General features: G+C 37.1%; 2 protein-coding genes across 6 annotated transcripts in view; one reads left to right on the top strand and one right to left on the bottom strand.

Moving 5' to 3' along the window:
- Positions 1-21,319, top strand: part of LOC118682016 (serine protease snake-like) — a 255,238-nt gene that overhangs the window by 10,432 nt on the left and 223,487 nt on the right. The gene's annotated exons all lie outside the window — the stretch shown is intronic.
- The window catches only part of LOC118680212 (serine-rich adhesin for platelets-like), a 169,316-nt gene that overhangs the window by 1,489 nt on the left and 146,508 nt on the right, over positions 1-21,319 (bottom strand). For all 4 annotated transcript variants that reach the window (XM_070111094.1, XM_070111095.1, XM_070111092.1 and 1 more), the window contains 3 exons: positions 4,797-5,043; positions 4,434-4,737; positions 4,209-4,307 (listed from right to left, as the gene is read on the bottom strand). In XM_070111094.1, the coding sequence (XP_069967195.1) occupies positions 4,903-5,043 (141 nt within the window). In that variant the 3' untranslated portion in view covers positions 4,209-4,307; positions 4,434-4,737; positions 4,797-4,902. The remainder of the gene's footprint in view (positions 1-4,208; positions 4,308-4,433; positions 4,738-4,796; positions 5,044-21,319) is intronic.

Below are 21,319 nucleotides of genomic sequence, written 5' to 3'. Positions count from 1 at the left end.
AGGAGGAGGCCATCAAATCAAGCACCGATGCAGGTAAGGGAGGTACAGGGGATAAACAGAAGTTCAGCTGCCTGCACGCCCTTTCGTCAGAAGAGCCAGCGTTGTTCGAGGAGCATGTAAGGGACGATGACGACGTCATGCCCTCGTACAGCGGCGCTCAGTAGGCGAGATTTGCGGCCGGCGCTGACAACGCGAACTCTACCGAGACTTCCTCAAGCAGGATCAGCTGCTCGGATTCGGGTGAGTCGCAACGGGTATCTACTGGGGGGGCTCGCAAAAAAAGGAAGAGGGGAGGCAGACTCCCCCTCTACCACCACCGGGAGTCCCGGCGGACAGGATGATCTCAGGAGAAAGCCAGCGCCTTCTAAACCCAAGCCGCGAAGCGCAAGAGTGGGCAGCTGATGCCATAGGAGCCACTTAACACCACGCGGCATAGAAGCAATGACTCTCCCCGAACACTCTTCAAGCGGTGGAGGGACAGCGCAGATATGCGGATGCCCATAAAGGCATTTGTGTAGCTGTGCTACCTCTGAACTACCCGACGGAGACACTGGGGTCGGTGGAGTTTGACGTGATACAGGACCTACTCATGGAGGAGGTATTCAGAGAGTCTGTATATGCAGCCTCCTTCCATGGAGTATATTTTAAAGGAGGTATGCTGCAGGTGAACTACAAGGAGGAGAGGTCTGCTAGCTGGTTGAGGGAGATCGCTCCCAAGCTGGCAGGCTGGAATGGCCCCGTCCTCTGCGCAAAGAAAGGAGACGACTTACCGTCCATGCATAACACGACGGTGTTCCTCCTCAGGTGGGCAGGCAAGCCGTATGAGTTTGCTCGCGGGCTCATTAAAAATCAGAACAAGGGCCTTAGTATACCGGCCTGGCAAGTAGTCACTAGCAAGGTCGAGCATTTCGGGTGGCTGCATAAATGACGAATCATATAAAGTTGTCAGGAGGGAGAGCTTTTGCCTGAACTACAGGTTCAGATGGGTGGTCATGAGTCAATTTAAGCCTAAGACGCCATAGATCTACAAAGGAGAGGTCAGAGGGCTCAAAACGGAGTCAAATAAGGTAATCTGGGATCTCTCTAGTGAGAGACCCAGAACCTGTATATTAGTTAGTAACGATAATGATTTCGTTTGTATTACAGAGTTCCTAACACGAGACCTGGCCTACTTTGCAGGGGAGACTCTGAAGCACCCCCAGAGGCCGTCGGTAACCTGGTGGAATACTGCAGGAGGAATAACCTGCCCCTCGGCCTAGTATGCCACGCCAACGCCCATCACACGAAAAGGGGCAGCACAGACTGTAATACACGGGGTGGGTCTCTGCTCGAATTTATAGTTAGCAGGAATTTAAGCATTGTAAACGTGGGGTGCGAACCCATTTTTGTAACTAGTGTAAGAAGGGAGGTGCTTGACATCACTCTTGGTAACGAACTTATGACAGGGCTGATCGGGCAATGGATCGGAACCCATGTCAGATCACCGTATAATAAGATTCGCACTAGATTAGGAATTGACCCGGATTTTATCCGGCCACGGGCTTATGTGGAGCTCACACAGGCAGCATGACTTCCAGTCTGATCAATCCCCTCTACAACCTGCATCCCGCTCGCCAAACAACACCACTGTGTGACAACCGCCCATGCGGATATTACAGCTTACCACCACTTACACGTACCTTCCTCACCCACAGGAACACCCCCCAAACACCCGAGAAAAACGCGACTTTTACAATTCAACTGCAACGGACTTCAAAGTAAGATCAAGGAGATAGTTGCATTTATGAGCCGGGAACGCGTATAGATAGCTGCGGTCTAAAAAACCAAGGATCGCGAGCGAGATAATTGTGGAGGCCTAGCCTTCATACTGCACAACACCGTGCAATATCATTACATCGACCGCAGGGACACTACCCTTGAATGTCAGAGTATAGCTGTGCGGTCAGGCGATGCCGAGCTCGAGATATTTAATATATACATTCCCCCAGTTACATGCTGCCCGAACATAGGTGCGCTACTTCGTGGTGAAAACCATTTAGTGCTAGGCGAATTTAACGCGCACCACTATCTTTGGCACTCCTGCCTGTCAACGATCGCTGGCGGAACAGATTGACGATCGAAATTCAATTCGATGGCCATGCCTCCTCGGACCCAAAGAACTGCGCGAGCTACTTTGGCCGGCAATTTACACTGCACCCTTCGGCTGACAAGGCTAACGATCTGTTACCCGACGGCTGCGCAAAATGACTGCGAACCACTTACTTTCACCGATGGGGAGGTTCAGAGTGAAATCAATAAGACCAAATCGTCCAAATCCCTTGTCCCTGGCGGAATAAGCATGCTGATGCTAAAACACCTAGGCTCGACGAGGTTAAGCTACCTCACCTCAACTTGTCGATGACCACTCTCCTAATACCCGATGTGTAGAAAGTCGGAAGAGTGGTCCCACTAATGAAACCTGCGAAACCTGCTAACAAAGGGGACTCTTTCCCCAGTAGTGAAGACACTTAAGGCCTTGCTACTACCGACATTCACTCACCAAATGAGTCTAGCAGACCATCAGCATGGCTTTGAAAAGCGCACAGCACCACCACAGCACTTAGAGTCATAAACGCTCAGATAGCCACCGTGCGAGAGGACGATTCTCGCTGCGTTGGACTTGTCACAGTCTTCGAGGTCAAAACACGAAACTTAAAAAAATTAAATAGAGGGTTCCGCAGGAGGGAGTGCCTCTTGAAGTCCCCAAAAGAACACTTGCATAGTGAGGCCCGTATGTTTCAACACAAAACGAGAAATAAACCAGCAAACCTAAAAAAAACAAGTAACGAGCAACGAATAAAATCGGGGCAATATAACGAATAAAAAAAAAGTAACTAATTTGAAATTAACAAGCTCAAATTTCAAATGTAAAAATAAATGCTCGACACAGCAACAAGTTCAACGCAAATAGGATAGCAACGGCAGAGTGTAGCAAAAAACTCAACAAATATGTATTGCACGCTTTATAGCCAACGTACAACGAACAAGTACAGCAACTTTGTATTAATACGGTACTATTTTAATTTTTTTTCCGAGCAATCAGAGCGTGTTAACTGGACACTGACTTCCAGCTTACAGTTGCCCGACGACGATGACGATAAGGTTGACGTCGAAAATATTGCATTATTATCGAGATTATGCACAAAGTTGTTGTTGTGGTTCATCGAAGAATTCGCATTGAACATAGAGCCACTGCCAACGCCACCAGCGCCGCTATTGTTATCAAAGCTGTTGCCAAAACCATCGGCATTACCAAATGTTGTTTGCATTGTTGTAGCTGACGTGGGCAGTATCGTCGCTGTCACTGTCGCTGAAAATTTGCATATTACATATATTATCTACACTTTGACTATGAATTTGCACTTGTGTTTGGAATTGGTATGGTCTATCTTGTTGACTTTTATTAATGTTGTTATTGCGGTTGTTGCTGTTGGGATAAATAAAGAAGTCGCTTGAGCTGACAAACGAGGAGTTGAAGACGTCATAATCACTTTTGGAGTATTGCATAGCTGGTTTGTTATTGTTATTGTAGTTGTTGTTGGCTTGTTTGTTATTACTATTAATACTGTTATTAAGTATGTCATTGCGATTATGCTCCCTGCTACTATTTAAACTTGTAAAGTCGTCGCTATCGTAATTAGTGAACAAGTTTCTGGAGGACTTAAGTTGTCAAAAGGAGAACAAAACAATTTTGAGTTGTTGGTTTGGTTGTTTTTTGTTTTTTTTTGATGCGTAAGCAATCATTTTTATGTTTTTTTTTTTTGGTGAATTGAGAACAGAAATCAAAAAATTAAAGAATTGATAGTTCCAGGATTTATTTGAGCTAATAAAGTCAAATGAAAGTATAAGTTAAATTATAGCAAATTGTGGTAAGTAAAAAAAAATTATATATTTAGAGCACATTCACTACAAAAAATTTAATTAAGCGAAATAATCACAATAAGCAATAAATATTTTTGGGGGGGTAATTAGTTAAGAATTTTAAAACCGCATAATGCATTTTAGACCCTAGCAGACCATGCACCAAAGATATTGGCTTAAATTACTCATAATAAAATTTTCAAACATTTTTCTCTACTTGAAAATATCGCTTACGAGAAATTTTAAATTAATTTTCGTTTTTGTTATGAAATTATGGAATTATGCTATAACTGTATGGCTAAACGTACCTGAGACGCATTAGAGGAGTTTGCAACCGGCGCCCAAGGATCCTGATTCATAGTCATAGCAAAATTCTGTTGCTGTTTAAGCTGGTTAATGGGCGGTACCTGTAAAAAACAGTAAGAAACGGATAGGTTAACTTTTTTATAGTTTTCAGTAGCTTTTGAGTATTTATAACCGAACTTTTCCACCATGCAAATACATTACAAGCGAATATTACATAAATGACTCACCTCTGGCTGTTGTTGTTATGGAATAGATTTGTTTTTGGTGATATAACAGTATCGCTAAAGGGATTGTAGGCAGCATTGCCAGCTTGTGACTGCGTTTGCACGGGCTTTATTAGATTATCCAAACGACGAGTTTTTCATCGAATAGTGATGCTGTGTTGTAGATACAACATAATTTCAGTAAATTGTGTAGCGCCCAATGGTGGACTTGAAATACTCCTGGCGAGCAGAGAAATGTCCATCAAATCTAACAGATGTGATTGCGGCTCTTACTCTTTAGGCGCCGGCAGCTGAAACCGTTTGATCTCTGAAATAGTAGACAAATGAAAGAATTTTGGAATGGCGGCAGACAATAAATTTACACACTTGATATCTTGTTCGCTCTGGCTCAGCGCAAGCTGTAGACGCACATCAATTCCTTCAATAAATTCACCAGCTGCTTAGCCTTTTCGCGCAGATGCGTGCCCTGGTCTTAACTCGCTTCAAAGTACACGAATTCACGCAGTATTTGTATGGCGAAAATATTAACTTTGCACTGTTGAACCACTTTCTCGGTGCCAGTTTTGATTAAATACTCCAACAGTATGAGCGCCTTGTAGACATGACGCCAATTCTATTAGTGAGATTGAAAATAATAGCACTTTGGGGTTAGAGGATGAAATGATAATAAAAAATTTTAAAAACAAATGCTTGCGTTTTTGGTTAAAAATATATGTCGGTAGATGTGTGTGAATAAAATTAATTTTAGTAATAAAAACAAAATTATTTTTATTCAAATTTCTATACTAAAAATTATTTTGATTTACTTTAATATTATTTTTGTTTGCGGTTGCAGAAACCAACACATAACCGTCTCACACGAGCCGCACACTTAATTGATCCGAAATAAATTAGTATAAACAAAAACTGAAATGATAACGAAAACATTCTAAAGAAAGCCACCAAATTTAAAGTGCCAAAGTGCACACTTTTTATTGTGACAGCAATTAAAATAAGAAAGTGGGAGTTTTTCTTATGCCTCAATTATAAAAAATAATGGACAAGAGTATAAACGATTGTGAATGATGACATGGACAAGTATTGGTTTTTGATGATACTAAGGTGGAACATATATTGTAGTAAATATGCATATATATATGTGGTAAATAAAAGTGGTAGATTACAAAACTTTTCAGCTTCAAAATTGTATTATTAAATTTTTTACTATTCAACCAAAAAAAATAGAACTATGGAATTATAACCTAAGCTTATTTAAAAGAGTTCTGCTCATATTGAAACTATGTTCTTACTTTTCCAGGTCTAATAAAAAATTTTCCACGGACCAGTCAGGATTTCGTAAGTATGGTAAGTAAATACCAATACCATAAATCAAGGTCTTACAATTTTTCTGGAGTACAAGAGAAAAACGGAAGACAGCACAGTATTTTGAAAATGTGTTGCCAACGACCATAAAAGTACCATTATGAAGACTACTACAGGATAAAAAAAAGGCATATAGAATGTTGTAGATGATCGAGAAAAATAGAAAATATATAATATAAACAAATTCAACAAAAATCGGTTTTGTTAATGACTTGAGGGGTCAACGAAAAAAGGCACCCTTTAACGATCTCTCCACATTTAAACCGATCATCAAAATTTCTATTCGAAATTTCATAAATTAAAATGTGAAGATAAAATGAATGGCTACAGAAATATGCAGAATTGAAAGTGCGATGAACACCCAACAAAAAACGGCGATGTAGTTCAGAAAGTATTGATTTTCAGCGAAGCTATTGGTATTTATGAGTAGTACTGCGTGAAAATATAATTTACAATATTTTTGTACAAAATAGTATCAAAAGGGGTAAAATTGCATAAATTGAAATAACAATAAAAATATCGCCATAAAAATGCACTTATAAGTACCCACAGAGAGTAAAAGAATGAGTAAAAAGGAAAACAAATTTCAACCGAAACAAAATGAAATGAATGCGTTGATAATAGGCGCAACAAAAGGGAAACTTTCACGACATGCGTGCGAAATCTTGATGTGCTTAACACTGTATAATTCCTTTGCTGTGACCACGTTTTCATAATGACAATTTTGCAATTTTCTCGCAATCAAAATAGTTTGACTTGCGGCAATGTCAGAATGCCCATGCAAAGTGTTGCAAGTAGAGCGCGTGCCACACTACAGTAACTAGCACGCTTGCTACCGTTGCCGCCATGGCCTTAGCTGAACTTTTTAATGAATGGATAGCAGCGCCATTCAAGTAGATGAACGCACACACAAAAAAATACAAAAGCGACGAAAGCGAGCGCATAACCACAGAAGTTGCCTACGAGGCGGCAGTAGCTGCAACTGTCTTCTTTCGTGCTTATTGCAATGTAATAAAAGCTCCATACATAAGCTACTATATAATATTGTTGATTTTGTTGCTGCTCCCCCGAGCGATACTATCAATTCAATTGACCGTTGCAATAGCAATAGCAACTATAACAAGACTAGATGCCATAGTATGTGGCAGTGGCGTTAACTGAAATTGCATTGTGGTGAACACGGCAGGTGATCGTGGCGATACAAGTGTAACTCTCCAGCAACATCCATACCCGTTGTATGTTGCCATAGACCAACAACGGGCACTTACAAAGCCTAACAGCCTCACTAATTCACAGACTGCGCGCATGCCTGCCTCTTCACTACCTCCACTGCGCCGCGCCGCGTTGCAACCAATTGAGAATTTTTTTATCCAAATTTCATATCTAATGGGATTTTAATTCGAAAATTATTAATTAGTAATGTCAGTTTGTCTGTCTGTCCGCAACGGACGTGTTGGGGCATTGCATTGCCACTTTGGGACGCGCGCACCGTTGATGATGTGCATAATGTTGCACGCGCTTGGCAGCGACTAAAGTGGCTGATTGTCGCTGTTGCATTGCACAAAAGGTTTACCGCATGCGCATGTGGCATGGTAAAAGTTGCTGCCACTACCATTTGCGGCGACGCGCAGTCGAAGTTTTAGTTGCTCTTAAGCCGCGGTATGCCAGTGTGTGTGTGGTAACAATTTTTGTAGCCGATCATAAAGCATAATTGACAAATGATGGCAATGTTAGATTTGTGATGTGTGATGGAGCAGTGATTTATATGCCTCGTTGATGGTGAAAAAACTATATTTTTTAAATACGCTTAGTTACACCACCGTACGTTTGGCTTGTAACTGATGTGAATCAGCAAACAGCATTAGGTATCGAAAAGAAAGTGTGCATTTTAAGTTTTTAATTTGAAGATAGTGTAGATTTGTGTAAGTAAATAATTTTCCCTTTAAATTTTTTTTCTGGAAAAAGAAGCATAGCAATTTCACCGCTTTGAGGGTTCTGTTGCATGCAAGGAAAGTTTCACTCTGAAGAAGCACCACTAGACATCGCTTTTTAAATGGAGCAACCAAAAGGCTGTTAGCTAGTGAAACAACAATAACAATAATAATACATGCAAATGAAAAAAATTTCAACTACAATATCAGCGCATAGCTGACATATGCTAGTACGAGGGCGGTCCGATAAGTACCTAGACTCACCGCCCGATGACACCACTATTGCAGAGAAATTTATTATCGTGTAGAGCATTCTCGTAGACAGCTGCTATTAATTTCCGTCGCACGGCACGAAAATTTTAGAAAAATTAACATTAACGAACGGATGCTGATTTTTGGATTCAGCAAACTTACGTTTCAGTTTTGTTAAAGAAGATTCATGCGCATTGTTCGGTCAAGTGTATCGAGCTAAAAGGGGAATATAGCTATAATATACGAGAGCGGTCTGGTAAATATTTAGTCTACAAAAGAAAAACGAAAATTTTAGAAAAATGGCGTCTAATTTCAATAATTTTCTGCACCACCCTTGCAGACATAATTTTACTACTGGGTACATACAAAGTACGTATAGAAATAAGAGAAGTATGAGATGAGCGACAACAAGGCAGTTGCGATATTTATATAGGTTAAATTTAGTGACAGTTAAAACTAACTCAAAGCAACAGCGGATGTACAGTGGTGGGTGTAAAAAGTTGTGACAGGGAGGGAATATTTATGAAAGCAACAGTATGTTCATCTTCTGTACAAATTAAATAAGCTTAAAAATCGATTTTTCGGAGAACATTTTTTCAAACACTAAAAGACCAAAATTTTCTTAAACAGCGAGCAAGTGATAAAATACGAGTATCAGTTTTCAAATTCAATATTCGCAGGGCTAAAACTGAGCTTTTTTTGGCAAACGATGATACTTATAAAATAATTTATTTTCAAATATTTTTTTTAAAAAATTTTCGAACATTGAAAATATAATGGTGATGGAAGACTCTGCAGTAATTCGTTCCACCGGACTGCACTTCTTTTTATCTCTTCTGTCTCTGATGTTTTTTGACTGTTGAAATTTGCTCGTTACCGTGATTTATTTCGCACATAAATTGTTGGCATTTTCACACGCGATGCATTCGTCAGCCAAGACATGCAACGCAGTTCTGCACAGCAAATATTTTTATTTCCATTTTCATGGCTTAGTTTTCCACTAACTATGTTTTACAATAAATTTGTATTCGAGGAAGTCAATCGATGGCGCCAATTGGCAACACGCATGTAAATACATACTGTACATAGTGGTACATATGGCGTATGTGGCAGAGTGGTTGCAAGTGCAGCAAGTGGCCTTAAGGCGGACGCGTTGCAAACGGTTAAAAGGAAGTGGCAAATAGAGATTTGTGTGCATGTAGCCAAGCAAATGGGCGTGCTCACAAGTCTGTCTGCGTTGTTGTAGAGGCGTTTTTGTGGTGAAATTCATCGTACTTGCCACTGGGCTAATCAGCAAAGGAATTTGCACAAAATTACCGTTACTTGTTCTTGTTGTACGCGGATACACTGCACTTGTTGATTTTTATTTACTTGAAGATACATTTATAAATATTTAACCCGGTTTTTGATCAGTTAATGAGGTAAGTGGAGCATTGTTGTCCGTGTGGCATTTGAATACAAAGGAAAATCGTAAGAGATAACTGCACTCTTTGCGGAATTGAGTAATTAGCACAGTTATATACATTTATGTCTATTTAGTTTTTTTTTTTTTTTAATAAGTAAAAAGTAACGAAAATACTTGCGTATTGTTAGGTCTGTATAAATTGATGCCTGCGTCTACTTTCTATTGAACTGAAGCCTTCTATAATCAGCTAAGTTACTGAGCATGGCATTTGCGGAAAATAATAAAAATATAAATAACTAAGCTTAAGTCTCGATTTTTAAGCAGAGAGTTGAAACATTTTTATATAAGTGTTCTAATTGTGACGTTTTTATTTTTACACTCTCTAACGCAACATATTTTAAATTTTTCTTAAAACAGTTAAATATCGATCAAAGTAAGACGGGCAATTCTTTGATGTATATGTCATTTTTGAAGGGAAGATGCGAAGGTAAATATAATAAAATATTTGTTTTTGGTAATTCTCTGAGGGATTGTAAGAATATAGCTAATATGGCTTAAAGTTCTGATATTTATAATTAATATCTATATATACATAAATCTAAGCGAAGAAAACAGTAAAACCCATATATATGACCTCCAATAAAAATAAATCTAGTATTTTTCCAACACATGGCTCACCTAGTCTGTATATCGTTTCAGAAAGCTACGATTTCATACTCAAAAGAATAGCAGGCAGTTTCGTAATTGCTTGACTCAGTCTTGTTCGAGATCGCGTCAGAGATGGGCACCAGCAAAGAGGCAATATTCCATATTTTACAGTTTTTCTTCGACCAAAACGAAAGCCAAGCGACTGAAAATGTGATTGGTGTTTATGGTCCTGATACTGTCAGTCATCATCGATTCCGTTCCGGTAGTTTTGATGTCAAAGATACACCACGCTCTGAAAGGCTGTTGAATTGCTACAAAATCGAACTATTTCTAAAGCGGATCGTTACTGGTGATGAAAAGTGGGTCACTACGACAACGTTAAGCGATAACGGCCATGGTGGAATCGGTCGCCAGTATTGATAGTCAGGAAGGTTTAGCTATGTGTTTGGTGGGGCTGGAGTGTCATCTACTATTAGCTGCTTCCCTGTGGTCAAACACTTAATTCGAATCTCTATGTCAACAATTGGACTGTCTGAAGAAGAGGAATTGTGTTCCATCAGAACAATGAAATGTCATACACGTTAATAGTGGGTCGCCAGAAGCTGCGGGAGCTTGTAGTGCGGACCTGTTTTCAAATGATTATTACCTGTGGCTGTCTATGGCGAATAAGTTTGATAGTGAAAAATTTCCTTCAAGAGAAGCTTGTGAAAAGCGACTGTCCAGCTTTTTGCCAACAGAGACAATGGACAAAGCGATGCATATTTGACCTAAAACGGATCATTCTAATTAAATGCTAGTTAAATTTTTCGATTTAATGCAAAAAATAGATTTATTGTTAGAACCTCTATTATTTTTTAAAAAAGTTTTAGCCTTTAACTTCTAGAGTTTAGAATGCTAAAAGGCCCGAGAGCTCCAATATGAAGTTACAAGAAGTCACAAGAGCGCCTGACCGCAAGAAGCCGCACTGAAGCAATCATTAGACACATTTTACTTATAAAGATAATAAAGGTATAATTTATATAAAAAACTCTTAATGGAGGTTTCAAAAATCTTACTGAACTATTTGCATAAAGAAATGTAGATGATTGATGGACACTGCGGCCACTAGTTTAGTCATAAAATCGCAATTGGGCGAGTGCAGATAATTGCTTTTGATGCCACAACAAACAAGCGAGAACATATTAAAATGTTACAAAGAAAGTCACTCTTGGTCACACGCGTTCACTTGTTTTACTGTTAATTTTCATTCAATATTTCAAATGTATTTTCAAATAGTGCAAAACCACTAGTTGTAATAGCTGTTGGCACGAAAATTTTTTTGTACTATGCAAATATCCCGTTGAGGTACCCGAGTCCACGCTTATAGAATTTTTGTTGTGAAAACCATATTTTGTATTCGTCAAATTGTGTGCGCGTCGCTCGTTGTAAAATCTGCTACTGACTAAAGTCGAGTTTATACCAAACCAAAATGCGACTTCACATATGCGACACACACACATACACATATTCACATAATTCACAGCCAGATCGTAATGCATTCCAATTTCCAAGCGCAAGTGCTCGTCTACTTAGTATATGGACTTATTCCAATGAAATGAAAATGAAGTTAAATCAAAATTATCGATATGGCAAATTGTGACTCCAGACATGCACACATATACACATACATACATGCAAGCATATAGATTGATGTGTGTTGTGGCGTTGAGCGCTTCACAATGAAAATGAAATGGAAAATAGAAATGAAAAGCAAAACACATTTAACACTATGGAATAAAAATCGAAAACAAGTGCGAAAGCAAAAGAATATATAATTTAAAGAAAAGTAGACAAGCACAAATATCTGTTTATTGGAATTAAAACAAATCTAAGCTCCAAACTCAAATCAAACTCAGCCTAAATTTGAATTTTCAATTGTAGCCTAAATTTTAATTCTAATATACTCTAATCCTTAACCTCACCGTAAAGTCAATTTCATCTTTAATATACTCCTATGCTTCGATCTTAAATAAATGCCTATGAAAATTCCTATAATCTCAATTTCAACTTCAATCTTAATTTTAGTCTCAATTGCAATCCCAATTTCAATCTCAAATTTTGAATCATCCCTAAATCTCAATCTAAATCTGGTAGCTGGTAATTAGTATGTAAAAACTAATAATATTTCACTAATTTACTAATTCACTAAAGCGACAACATCTGTACTTTATGAGCCATATTTCTCCACAAGAACAAGAATTGGTAAATTAACTGCTCTCAGCCCAGTTGATCGACTAAACAAGCAAATAAGTTGTAAAACGAGACATTTCAAGAATTTATTGTGTCTCAGACGCCACTTTTCTCATGTCCACACATACACATTTGCAATACACTCGATACAAAGTCATTCTTAGATAAATGAAAAAGGAAGAGAACTGCAAAAGTACAAACTGCTAAAACTTAAATAAAACGTCCGAATTGAGTGGCTGACAGTCGAAATGAATCTGGATAACGCCTAAGTAGCGACGCAGTTAAGTACGGCGAACTAAGCTTACAAAGGAGGAATCAGTAAGGTCGGCAACAACAAACGGTGCTGTTGCTAAGTTAGCCTTACATAAGTAACTAAGTAAGTTAGTGTGTAAATAAGTGGTTCTTTCATGTAATTTATTTGCTGGCATTCTATTTTAGTGATATGAGAGTACGAATTTATTGCCATAGCGGCGAAGATTAGTCGGAAATTTTGCGGTCCACCAAAAGGAAACGATACAAACGATTTTATGTAATAAGCGAGAAGATTTATTAGCGCGAACGTAGTGTTTGAATATTTCTGTGGAATAGCATTATTGTCAATGGGAATGTTGTGTAAATATGATAGCGTGGAAGAACTTGGCGAGCGTCAGCGCACAATGACACGAGTGCGGTAGAAAAGTGGAAAAGTTTAGTTAATAAATAAAGTTTTGATAATTTTTTGAGATGGGAGAACATAGCTTCAAATTAAAGAATTTTTTAAAGACGTCGATTTAGAAATGTCCGTCTGTCTGTCCGTCTTTCTGTCTTTGCACAATGTCTTTTCTTCCCAAGAAGCAGCTCATTTGTCGGAAGCACCGATATCGCGTCACTATAGCATATATCTGCCATTAAAACTGAACGATAAGGCTCAACTTTTTATATAGAATATTTCGTAATTGTGAAGGGTATTATAGATGCAGTGCAATCAATCAACGTTTTTTCTTGTTCTTGTTTTTTTTAGATCTTTACCAGAACGTTTCACTGTGCGAAAATAACTATTAAGCTTATATTTGACATTTGCTATTATTAGGCAGACATTTACAGTGTTGCCAGATTTATAAGTAATTTTATTTATTACATTAAATCTTGAGAAAGTGAAATCTTCGATTGCGGATTGTAAAATCTTGAAGTAGGATACTTTATGTTTTCTCGAAAAATAAAATTACGAAATTTATGAATTATAATTTTTAAACGAATTGTAAGTATTGTATTTGTGTAGAAAAAATTAAAATCGAAAAAAAATATTTTTTCTCTTATTCCTCGTCCAGTCAATAAATCTCGCACTCTTTTTAAGCTGTCACTAATTTTTAAATGCCGCTTAACCGCTATGGGTTTCGAGTGGGTCCACACTGGCTACTCGTATTAACCCATCATCACTTGCTTAGTAATATCATTGTAAAAAGTGCAAACGAAAAATAAAAGAGTGCATAAAATGAATAAAAGTGCAATTCGCAATCGTTACAATTTTCTTTTCAATTAATTTTCACTTTCGAATCTATCAAATGACGAGTCATAAATATTGTTGCCGCTGGAAATGGAAATGGGGGACGGCAGTTGTTAGTCGACGAACGGCAGCACGCAGGCGCACAAACGCAACGCATGCTGGGAACATGCACCGACAAGTGTGTATGTGTGTGCCTGTGAATGTTTGTGTGGAAGCAACCGTGTAGCGGCAATCAAGTGACAATAAAGCTTGCCGCCTGTTTATGGTCGGCAATGGCTTCAGCGACACCATCAGGCAGCAGTTGCAGCAACAGCGCTTACAATGTAAGCAACAACAACAACAAGTACAATAATAAGTATTGATGACCAAATGCCGAGCGGATGTTGCAGCTCGCCTCTCGTAATAGAGAGATTGCAGGAAATATTGCAATGAGAGTAAATAAACTTATCGGTTGTCTGTTGGCCATTGGTAGTCAGCCGCATTGGCATTCTTGCCGCTTAATTTCAACTATAAAATATGCGTACAGGCACATCGCATGCGCGGTATTTCTGTTTGTACTTGCTCGTTTATCTTAGTTTTTGCTTTTAGTAACTGCTAATCTAGCTATTAGTTGAACAAGCCAGTCTTTTACTATTTCACGTGTACGAAAATTCGTTTGTGTGTATGTGTAGGCAATTTCATTTCTTTTGGTTTGTATAACTGGACTGACGCATATTAAAAAGGTCCTCTGATATGGTACGGCTTCTGGTGGCGAACTTTAATGGCGGAAGAGTGGCAATCAAGCGGCAATAAAAAGTTCGAAAGTGCCATGAAGTGATTGAGTGAGACTCGGCTTTATAGAACATGCTTTGTAAAGCAAAGAGGAGTACAGAAGAAGCACATAACACAAGAATCGTAAATTTAAATTTTTATGCAAAAATTAGTGCCTTCTTGTTCTTTATTCTTATTCTTTATTTCTGTTTTAGTATATTATTTTAGAAGGACAGTTAGGGGTTTGAGTTAGCTTGGAGCTCTGTAATAATATAATAAATTAAGGAATGCGTTAATACATACCATAAGTATGGGTTACTTTAAAGTATGATACAAATCTGGAGACAAATAAATAATTGAGCTTCGATTACTTGATTGCTTATATGACTACCACAAAAGGTGCTATATTTTTAATACTTGAGAAAATATTGGTCAGAATATCATGAAAATATATTTTATTGAATTTCACACACTTCTGAAAAATTTGCGAAATTTTTTTGACGAATACAATATTCGATAGTACCTCTACATTTTCAACGCGCAAAAATGATTTGATATTTGTTTCGAAGCTAGTCGTGGTTAGATGTGTACTAAAATTTCTTCTTCTAATTGTGGCATGTGACTTAATGTTTTCAGACAAATGGAAGGATGGAGCCTTCGAGCGGCTTATATTATATATTTCTTCAAGAGACGTTTTTTTTATAACAAAATATCATTCGGTGACCTTTCTGCCGTTGAGCGATCCTAGAAATCTCTAAGTGTTGGTCGTTAAAGAGATTGTTTAAGATAATTGACTTTCCAAAGATATGAAAGAAGCTTGCTGGAAATATTTTTCATGAAAATTTTAGTGTTATATGCTCAGACCTCAAGAGAATGATCATTGTAAAGAAATCGGCGAGAGCAAGGTTTAAGGTAAAACGTAAATTGTATTGAAAAGTTGAAAGATCGCTATAATCGGTTTATAGTTTTCGATGGCAACTATGCTGAATAATAACTCTGCCAAAAATATGATTTTCTTTAAATTTACATGAACTTTCTCGGCTTTTTAGTTGCGGTATCTTGCATCTCGCTTTTGAGTAAATACGAGTTTTAGGTATGTATGTTGATAAACAAACAAACTATAAATTTTATTTTACAGAATACAAAAGTTGTACAATCAGTATGTTATTGATCAGCTGACTAAAAAACTATTCAACACATATATCAGTTATGGTTTTTGTGTGATATTATATTAAGTTTTTTTTGTTATACTAAGTTTATTTTACGAACTTTCCAATCATATTGTTTTATTTAATTAATTTAACGAATTTATTTCCGTTATTCAAATTTTTAATGATGTCTCAAATTTTGTTTGGTATTTTTAAATTTTTACTTTAATTTTTTTTTTAATGTTTTGATTATATTTTACGCTTTTTATAGTTTTATTAAAAAATACATATACGCAGGTATTTTAAACTCACATTTCACACAAAATTACAATAAAACGTTAAATACGAAAACACAAAATTTACTTTCAGAAAACTTTAAACTAAAAATGTTAATATTTTTCATTTAAAGAGTTGCAGTGCAATTAAAAAACTGAAAGAAACGAAATTCGATATCGAAATCAATGATGCGTACATAATATGAAAAAGCAAATGGCTTTTATTCACTCACAAATAAAGTCAGGCCTGCAGACGGACTCATAAATTACAGTTTTTGAAAAATTAATTATGCAAAATTACGAAATGAAAGATATTGATTTCTTTCAGCCATTACGGAACTGCACACATATGTACATACATACATACGTACATGTTTGAGTATGAACATTTTATAACATATCTGAACTGTTCGCATAGGAAACGTTAAGAGTTAAAAAAAAGTAATTAAAAAAAAGTTATTAAAAAAAAGTAAAATAAAAAATTAATTAAAAATATGTCGTAAATATTTCAAAAAAAAAAAATAATAATAACAATAAACAAAATTTTAAAAACTTTACTAAGCCGGTGTTCTGTGAATTAACGTTTTGGGAGTTCGAGAAGCTCAAAAGAACTATGTGTAAGTACTTATGTAATCAATTTATTGTTTGCTTACAAAATGCGCTTTTCGAAGATTTAGCTACCGGAAAATAATAATAGTCACTTGTGCGTAACACAAGTACTGTTTACCATACCCAACACCTGCAACACAAAGTGCATTTAACTGAGACATAAAAATAAAGCAATAAAATGAAAAGCAATAAATCAATGATAAACTAAGCTATAGAATTTCCAATTTATGTGCATATATAAATAATAGGGTGTGTCGATTGCAAAAAAGTTGCTTTATTGTTACCGCTAGTCAGTTCAAATAACCTGCAATAGAACCATTCTTAATTTGATTGGAGGAGTGTTAGTACATACTAGAAATCTGCCGTTACAGTCTCGAAACATTTTATGAAATGTGTGAAGCTGCCACAACAACAACAATAACAATATGCAATATTAAGCTCTTTCACAAAACAGTCTCACTTGGATTTGTTTGCGGTCATTAAGGCATTTACAATAGAACGGAGATGATCAATTTTATCGTTTTGGATAGGGAATAGTATGGCGATTGAATAATAAATTGCAAACCTGCCACACCTTCTGAACTGGTTGATCATAAATATAAAATAATTATAATATGAATCAATTCGGTGTTTTAAAACAGTGAAATTATGTTATTTAATAGATATCGAGCTTCAGTAGACATATGTTCGAAAAAAGAGTTTAAAATCATTCAAATTTAAAATTTAAACAATAAGATACTTAAAAGTAATTTTTTAATCTTAACCCTTTACCAATTAGAGTGGATCCGTGTTTTTGTTGTAATTACGTTAATTTTTACTTGATTTCTTTGTGGCAGAAAAACTAATGTATCAGTTATGCATCGTAAGATCAAGAATTTTAGAGAATGCGAAAAATCGTCTGCTTTATTATATTTTTACTTGAAAGTTAAAGAAAAAAGAGAAATTTGAAAAAACAACAACACCAAAACAATAATGTAAGTTTATATTTGCTGTAAATTTACATTCTTATTTATTTTTATTCTTCTGTGTGAAATTTTGAAGAAGTGAACTTTACATGTTTTGCACATTTCAATAGTTTGTAGTTACAGTTAAAAATGACATACTAAAATTTTTAAGGAATATTTCAAATATTGATTGAGTTACAGGCTTCTAAAGAATTCAGTCCTCCTGAGTTTATCATTAAATGATCTTTGACTCGAAACAGCATTTTTCGAATTTGCTTCAGCAATTTCTCAGAGAAAAATAATATGATCAGTATTTTTTGTTTGTTATGTGTATAGTTCTTCATACAAAATGACTAATTTTAATAAATGACTTGATCAAAAATCGAACTTTGGTAAGCCAACATTTAAGGTAAAAGCACCATTTTGTCAATTTTTGAATTTTTTCGACCGAAGGTTATTGTGCGGGAAATATTACAGATTTCTTTTATGTTTCATCCACAAACAAGCCCGGAATCACTGCAACAGTTTAAAAGCTTTTTTAGCGAAGTTAGAGATCTGGAGGAAATACAAGTATATTTAATTTTCTGTAACACTAGGTTGCTCCTTAAATCAATTTCGGTAAAAGTGCCAAACGACAAAACAAGCTTCACGATTTATTTGTATTATCATAGCTTACATTTTGGCACGAAAAGAATGGTGTTATAAAGTCTGCATTTTTTTTTAATCGAATAGTATGAAAGTATGCAATATTTTCGACCACTATAAAAACTTCATAACATTAGTTGGCCCGCTTCTTGTTCTAAATACAACTTGCCACATATTATGGAAATATTTTAAGCTTTAACGTGTTGTAATTATTGCATTTTTCTTTCAGAATTTTTGTTGTTGCATTGTAGTTGAGTATCTTATTACTGTCAACTGGCAGTGAGGTTAATTCTTGCATTTACGAGTGTAAGCATGACCGCAGTCACCTCGTCAATTCAAGCGGCCAGTTAGCAGAGGGGAAAAAAACAAAAAACTGAGCATGAATGAGGTTGCATGAGAACACAGAGGAATATAAAGATACCACAAGCTGTGTGTACAACTTACAAGTGCCACAGACTCTGTGGCAAGCAGCAGCAGCACAATAATGCGTGTCGACTCGAACACTTTAATTTCTTGCAAAACAAAGAAGAATCTCGAAGCCGGGATGCTCTCTGGGCCACATAACAGCCAACATTTGACCGAATTACCTTATGTACATGTACAAGTATGTTCTAGTGGCGATGAATGAAGAAGCGCCGAAACGGACACGCAAACCAACTGGGCAGCGATGTGCAACAGTCGCATCAGTGGAGACACATTGGCGTGAGGCATGTGGCGCTTTGTCAAAGTGTAGCGTGGGGAGGAGTAGCTGTCGCAATAACAACATACAGTTACAAACTGTATGGCAGCCACAGTTCAGATGTTGCATGCAACTTCGGCGGCTGCCGTAATTTACGATGTGCATTCTTGTGGCCGTGTTATGCAAGTCAACAAAACGGACCAGCGCAGGCGATAAATATTGCCAGGTCTTTCACACATTGCGCTGCAAAAGAATATAAAAATTCTAAGGGCCACCGCCTTCGATTCCGTGCCACTTCATTATTAAATTTTGCAACGGAAAGGAGGTATTCTTGCATGTGTATATGTGTGTGTGTTTGTGTAGTATATAGTAGACCAAACAAGAGTTGACACACTTTTGGTTTTGCATTCATAACTGTAGCTGGTGAGTCAATTTGCATGTGCAACTCCGCGACAACGAATCATTTATTTTTATCATCCTCAATTACAAACATGTGTACATATGCATACAAGTATGTGTGTGTGCGCCTGTGATTATGTACGCATGTAATTGCGAACTTCATTTTTGGGACATCAAAAAATTTACTTTTCGCCGCAACAATTTAAGCTCATTAGTCGGCTTTAAGGCATTCTTTTTGCGCTCTCCGCTATTCCCCGCTATTCGGCGATAGTGATCGGCGTCACGACAGTTGTGCAAATTTATGAGTGATATTATAGTCGCGTATGCATATGGATTGTACCGACCTTACATTTTTTTTCACTTCATACGCCTAATTTGTAAAATTATTCAGAATTTCTCATGCTTCGAGCGCTACAAAAGTTTTGGTTGTCACTTTTATAACGGTTGCTGTTGTAAATTTGCTTTAACCCAGTGGTATAAGGCAGAAGAAATTATATAGCAAAACTACAAAGGTTTTAATATTGAGATCTGACAAAGGGTATTTGTGACGTCACTTTAGCAGTGATCTCTAAGTGAACTGAGAACAGATTTTTATGCACTAACAAATTGTAAAACTCGCCAATAGCATATTAGCAAAACCGTTAACTGAAAGCTTTATAACGTCAATGGAGGTTATTTAGTATAAAATTTAAAGTGTCAGCTTTTCAATTGCCTGAACTGCAGCACAAAATGGCATAATAGGACTATGGGCAGAAGGATGTGTGTGTTATAGCTCTTTAACTTGTTGGATTTTAGTTTCCACTGAAAAATCATCTTACATTACTGAACAGTCAGTGAATCTATGTTTTTCATTTCAGATACCAACATTCGTCATACCAATGTTAAAAATTCATTAATCCAACAGGTCACCCCTTGGCCATAGCGGAATTGTTGGAAACCGGAAAGCTGGTGGGCTTATAGTGAAGGGCACTTTCTTCCTAATGTTATCCGATGGCAACGGGTCTGAATTCTCCTATGCGGTGCTTAAGTTCTAAAAGGTTAGGTTTTGCGTGAGCTCGGTGATCACATCCACTTGTGCCGTTGCAAGAACCTCCCGGCGCATATTAGAGGTCTCTACAGCTACTTGTTCTAAGTTAAGTTCATATTGATCTAAATGTAGAGGTTCATGAGGTTATGCTATGAATTCGGGGGTACCAACTGAACCGACCGATTCAGCTTTCACAAAATTAAGGTCGAAATCTGTTGAATCTCATATCTTTAGCATTTCAGGCGTGTTAGCTGAAATTGGAATCAAACACGTCAACGGTTTTTGAGAGAATCATAAAGTTCGCTCTAGTCCTGCTTCAATAAGTCCTCCGTCAAGCCGAGCAACCTCAACACCTAACACGACCTAACTGTTCTGGATCTGTTAAAATGGTGTACATGGGATAATATACTAGTGAAGAGACGATATCGAGACACCCTCGATTATAAACCTTAGAATAAAGTCTCAAAACTTTACTGGGCAGTAAAATCGACTCCACTCTCAAGCAAGGAACTCTGAGCATAAAGGTATCAAAGACAATGAGTTTGCCAAACTTCTACCGAACTAAGCTAATAGTACCGAAGTCGTTCTCCGCTGTAAGCCCCCACACATTACCAGAGGAGCTACGAAAAGTAGAAGGGCTTGTAGAAATCGCTACTTAAAACTAATTCTTCGTTAGGTAAAGTTTCTTCAGGAAAGTTAATACAAAAGGGTGCAAGTAAATAATTGTTCTCCCCAGGGGCAAATTAAGGCAGGTAGTCGGATTTTATACAGGCCACCGCAGGCTAAGGTGTCATCTGCACGAATTCGGAAACTGTTCTTCAGATCTATGCGAAAGAGACACGAGAACATAAACTCCTTGATTGCCCTGCAATCGGAAAAAAAGGGTCAGGCTATCGGGACAATCATTCCGGTGAGAGAACATATCACATGTATTAACTCAGAAGCTTTACTAAGCCTCTTTGATTCAACTGGGTGATGAGGTGTTGTGATAGCAGCAGAGAGTACATAAGAACATAGGTGGCAGTGCGCTCCTCATCTAATAGCCATTATTAAGTCGACGGTCGACTAGGTATGAATAAATATTATTATGGATACTGTTTTTT

This window comes from Bactrocera oleae, chromosome 6, assembly GCF_042242935.1.
Source record: "Bactrocera oleae isolate idBacOlea1 chromosome 6, idBacOlea1, whole genome shotgun sequence".
In the NCBI taxonomy this organism is placed as follows: domain Eukaryota; kingdom Metazoa; phylum Arthropoda; class Insecta; order Diptera; family Tephritidae; genus Bactrocera; species Bactrocera oleae.
Note: the sequence above shows the minus strand (reverse complement) of the source record. Positions and strands in the feature narration are given on the sequence as shown.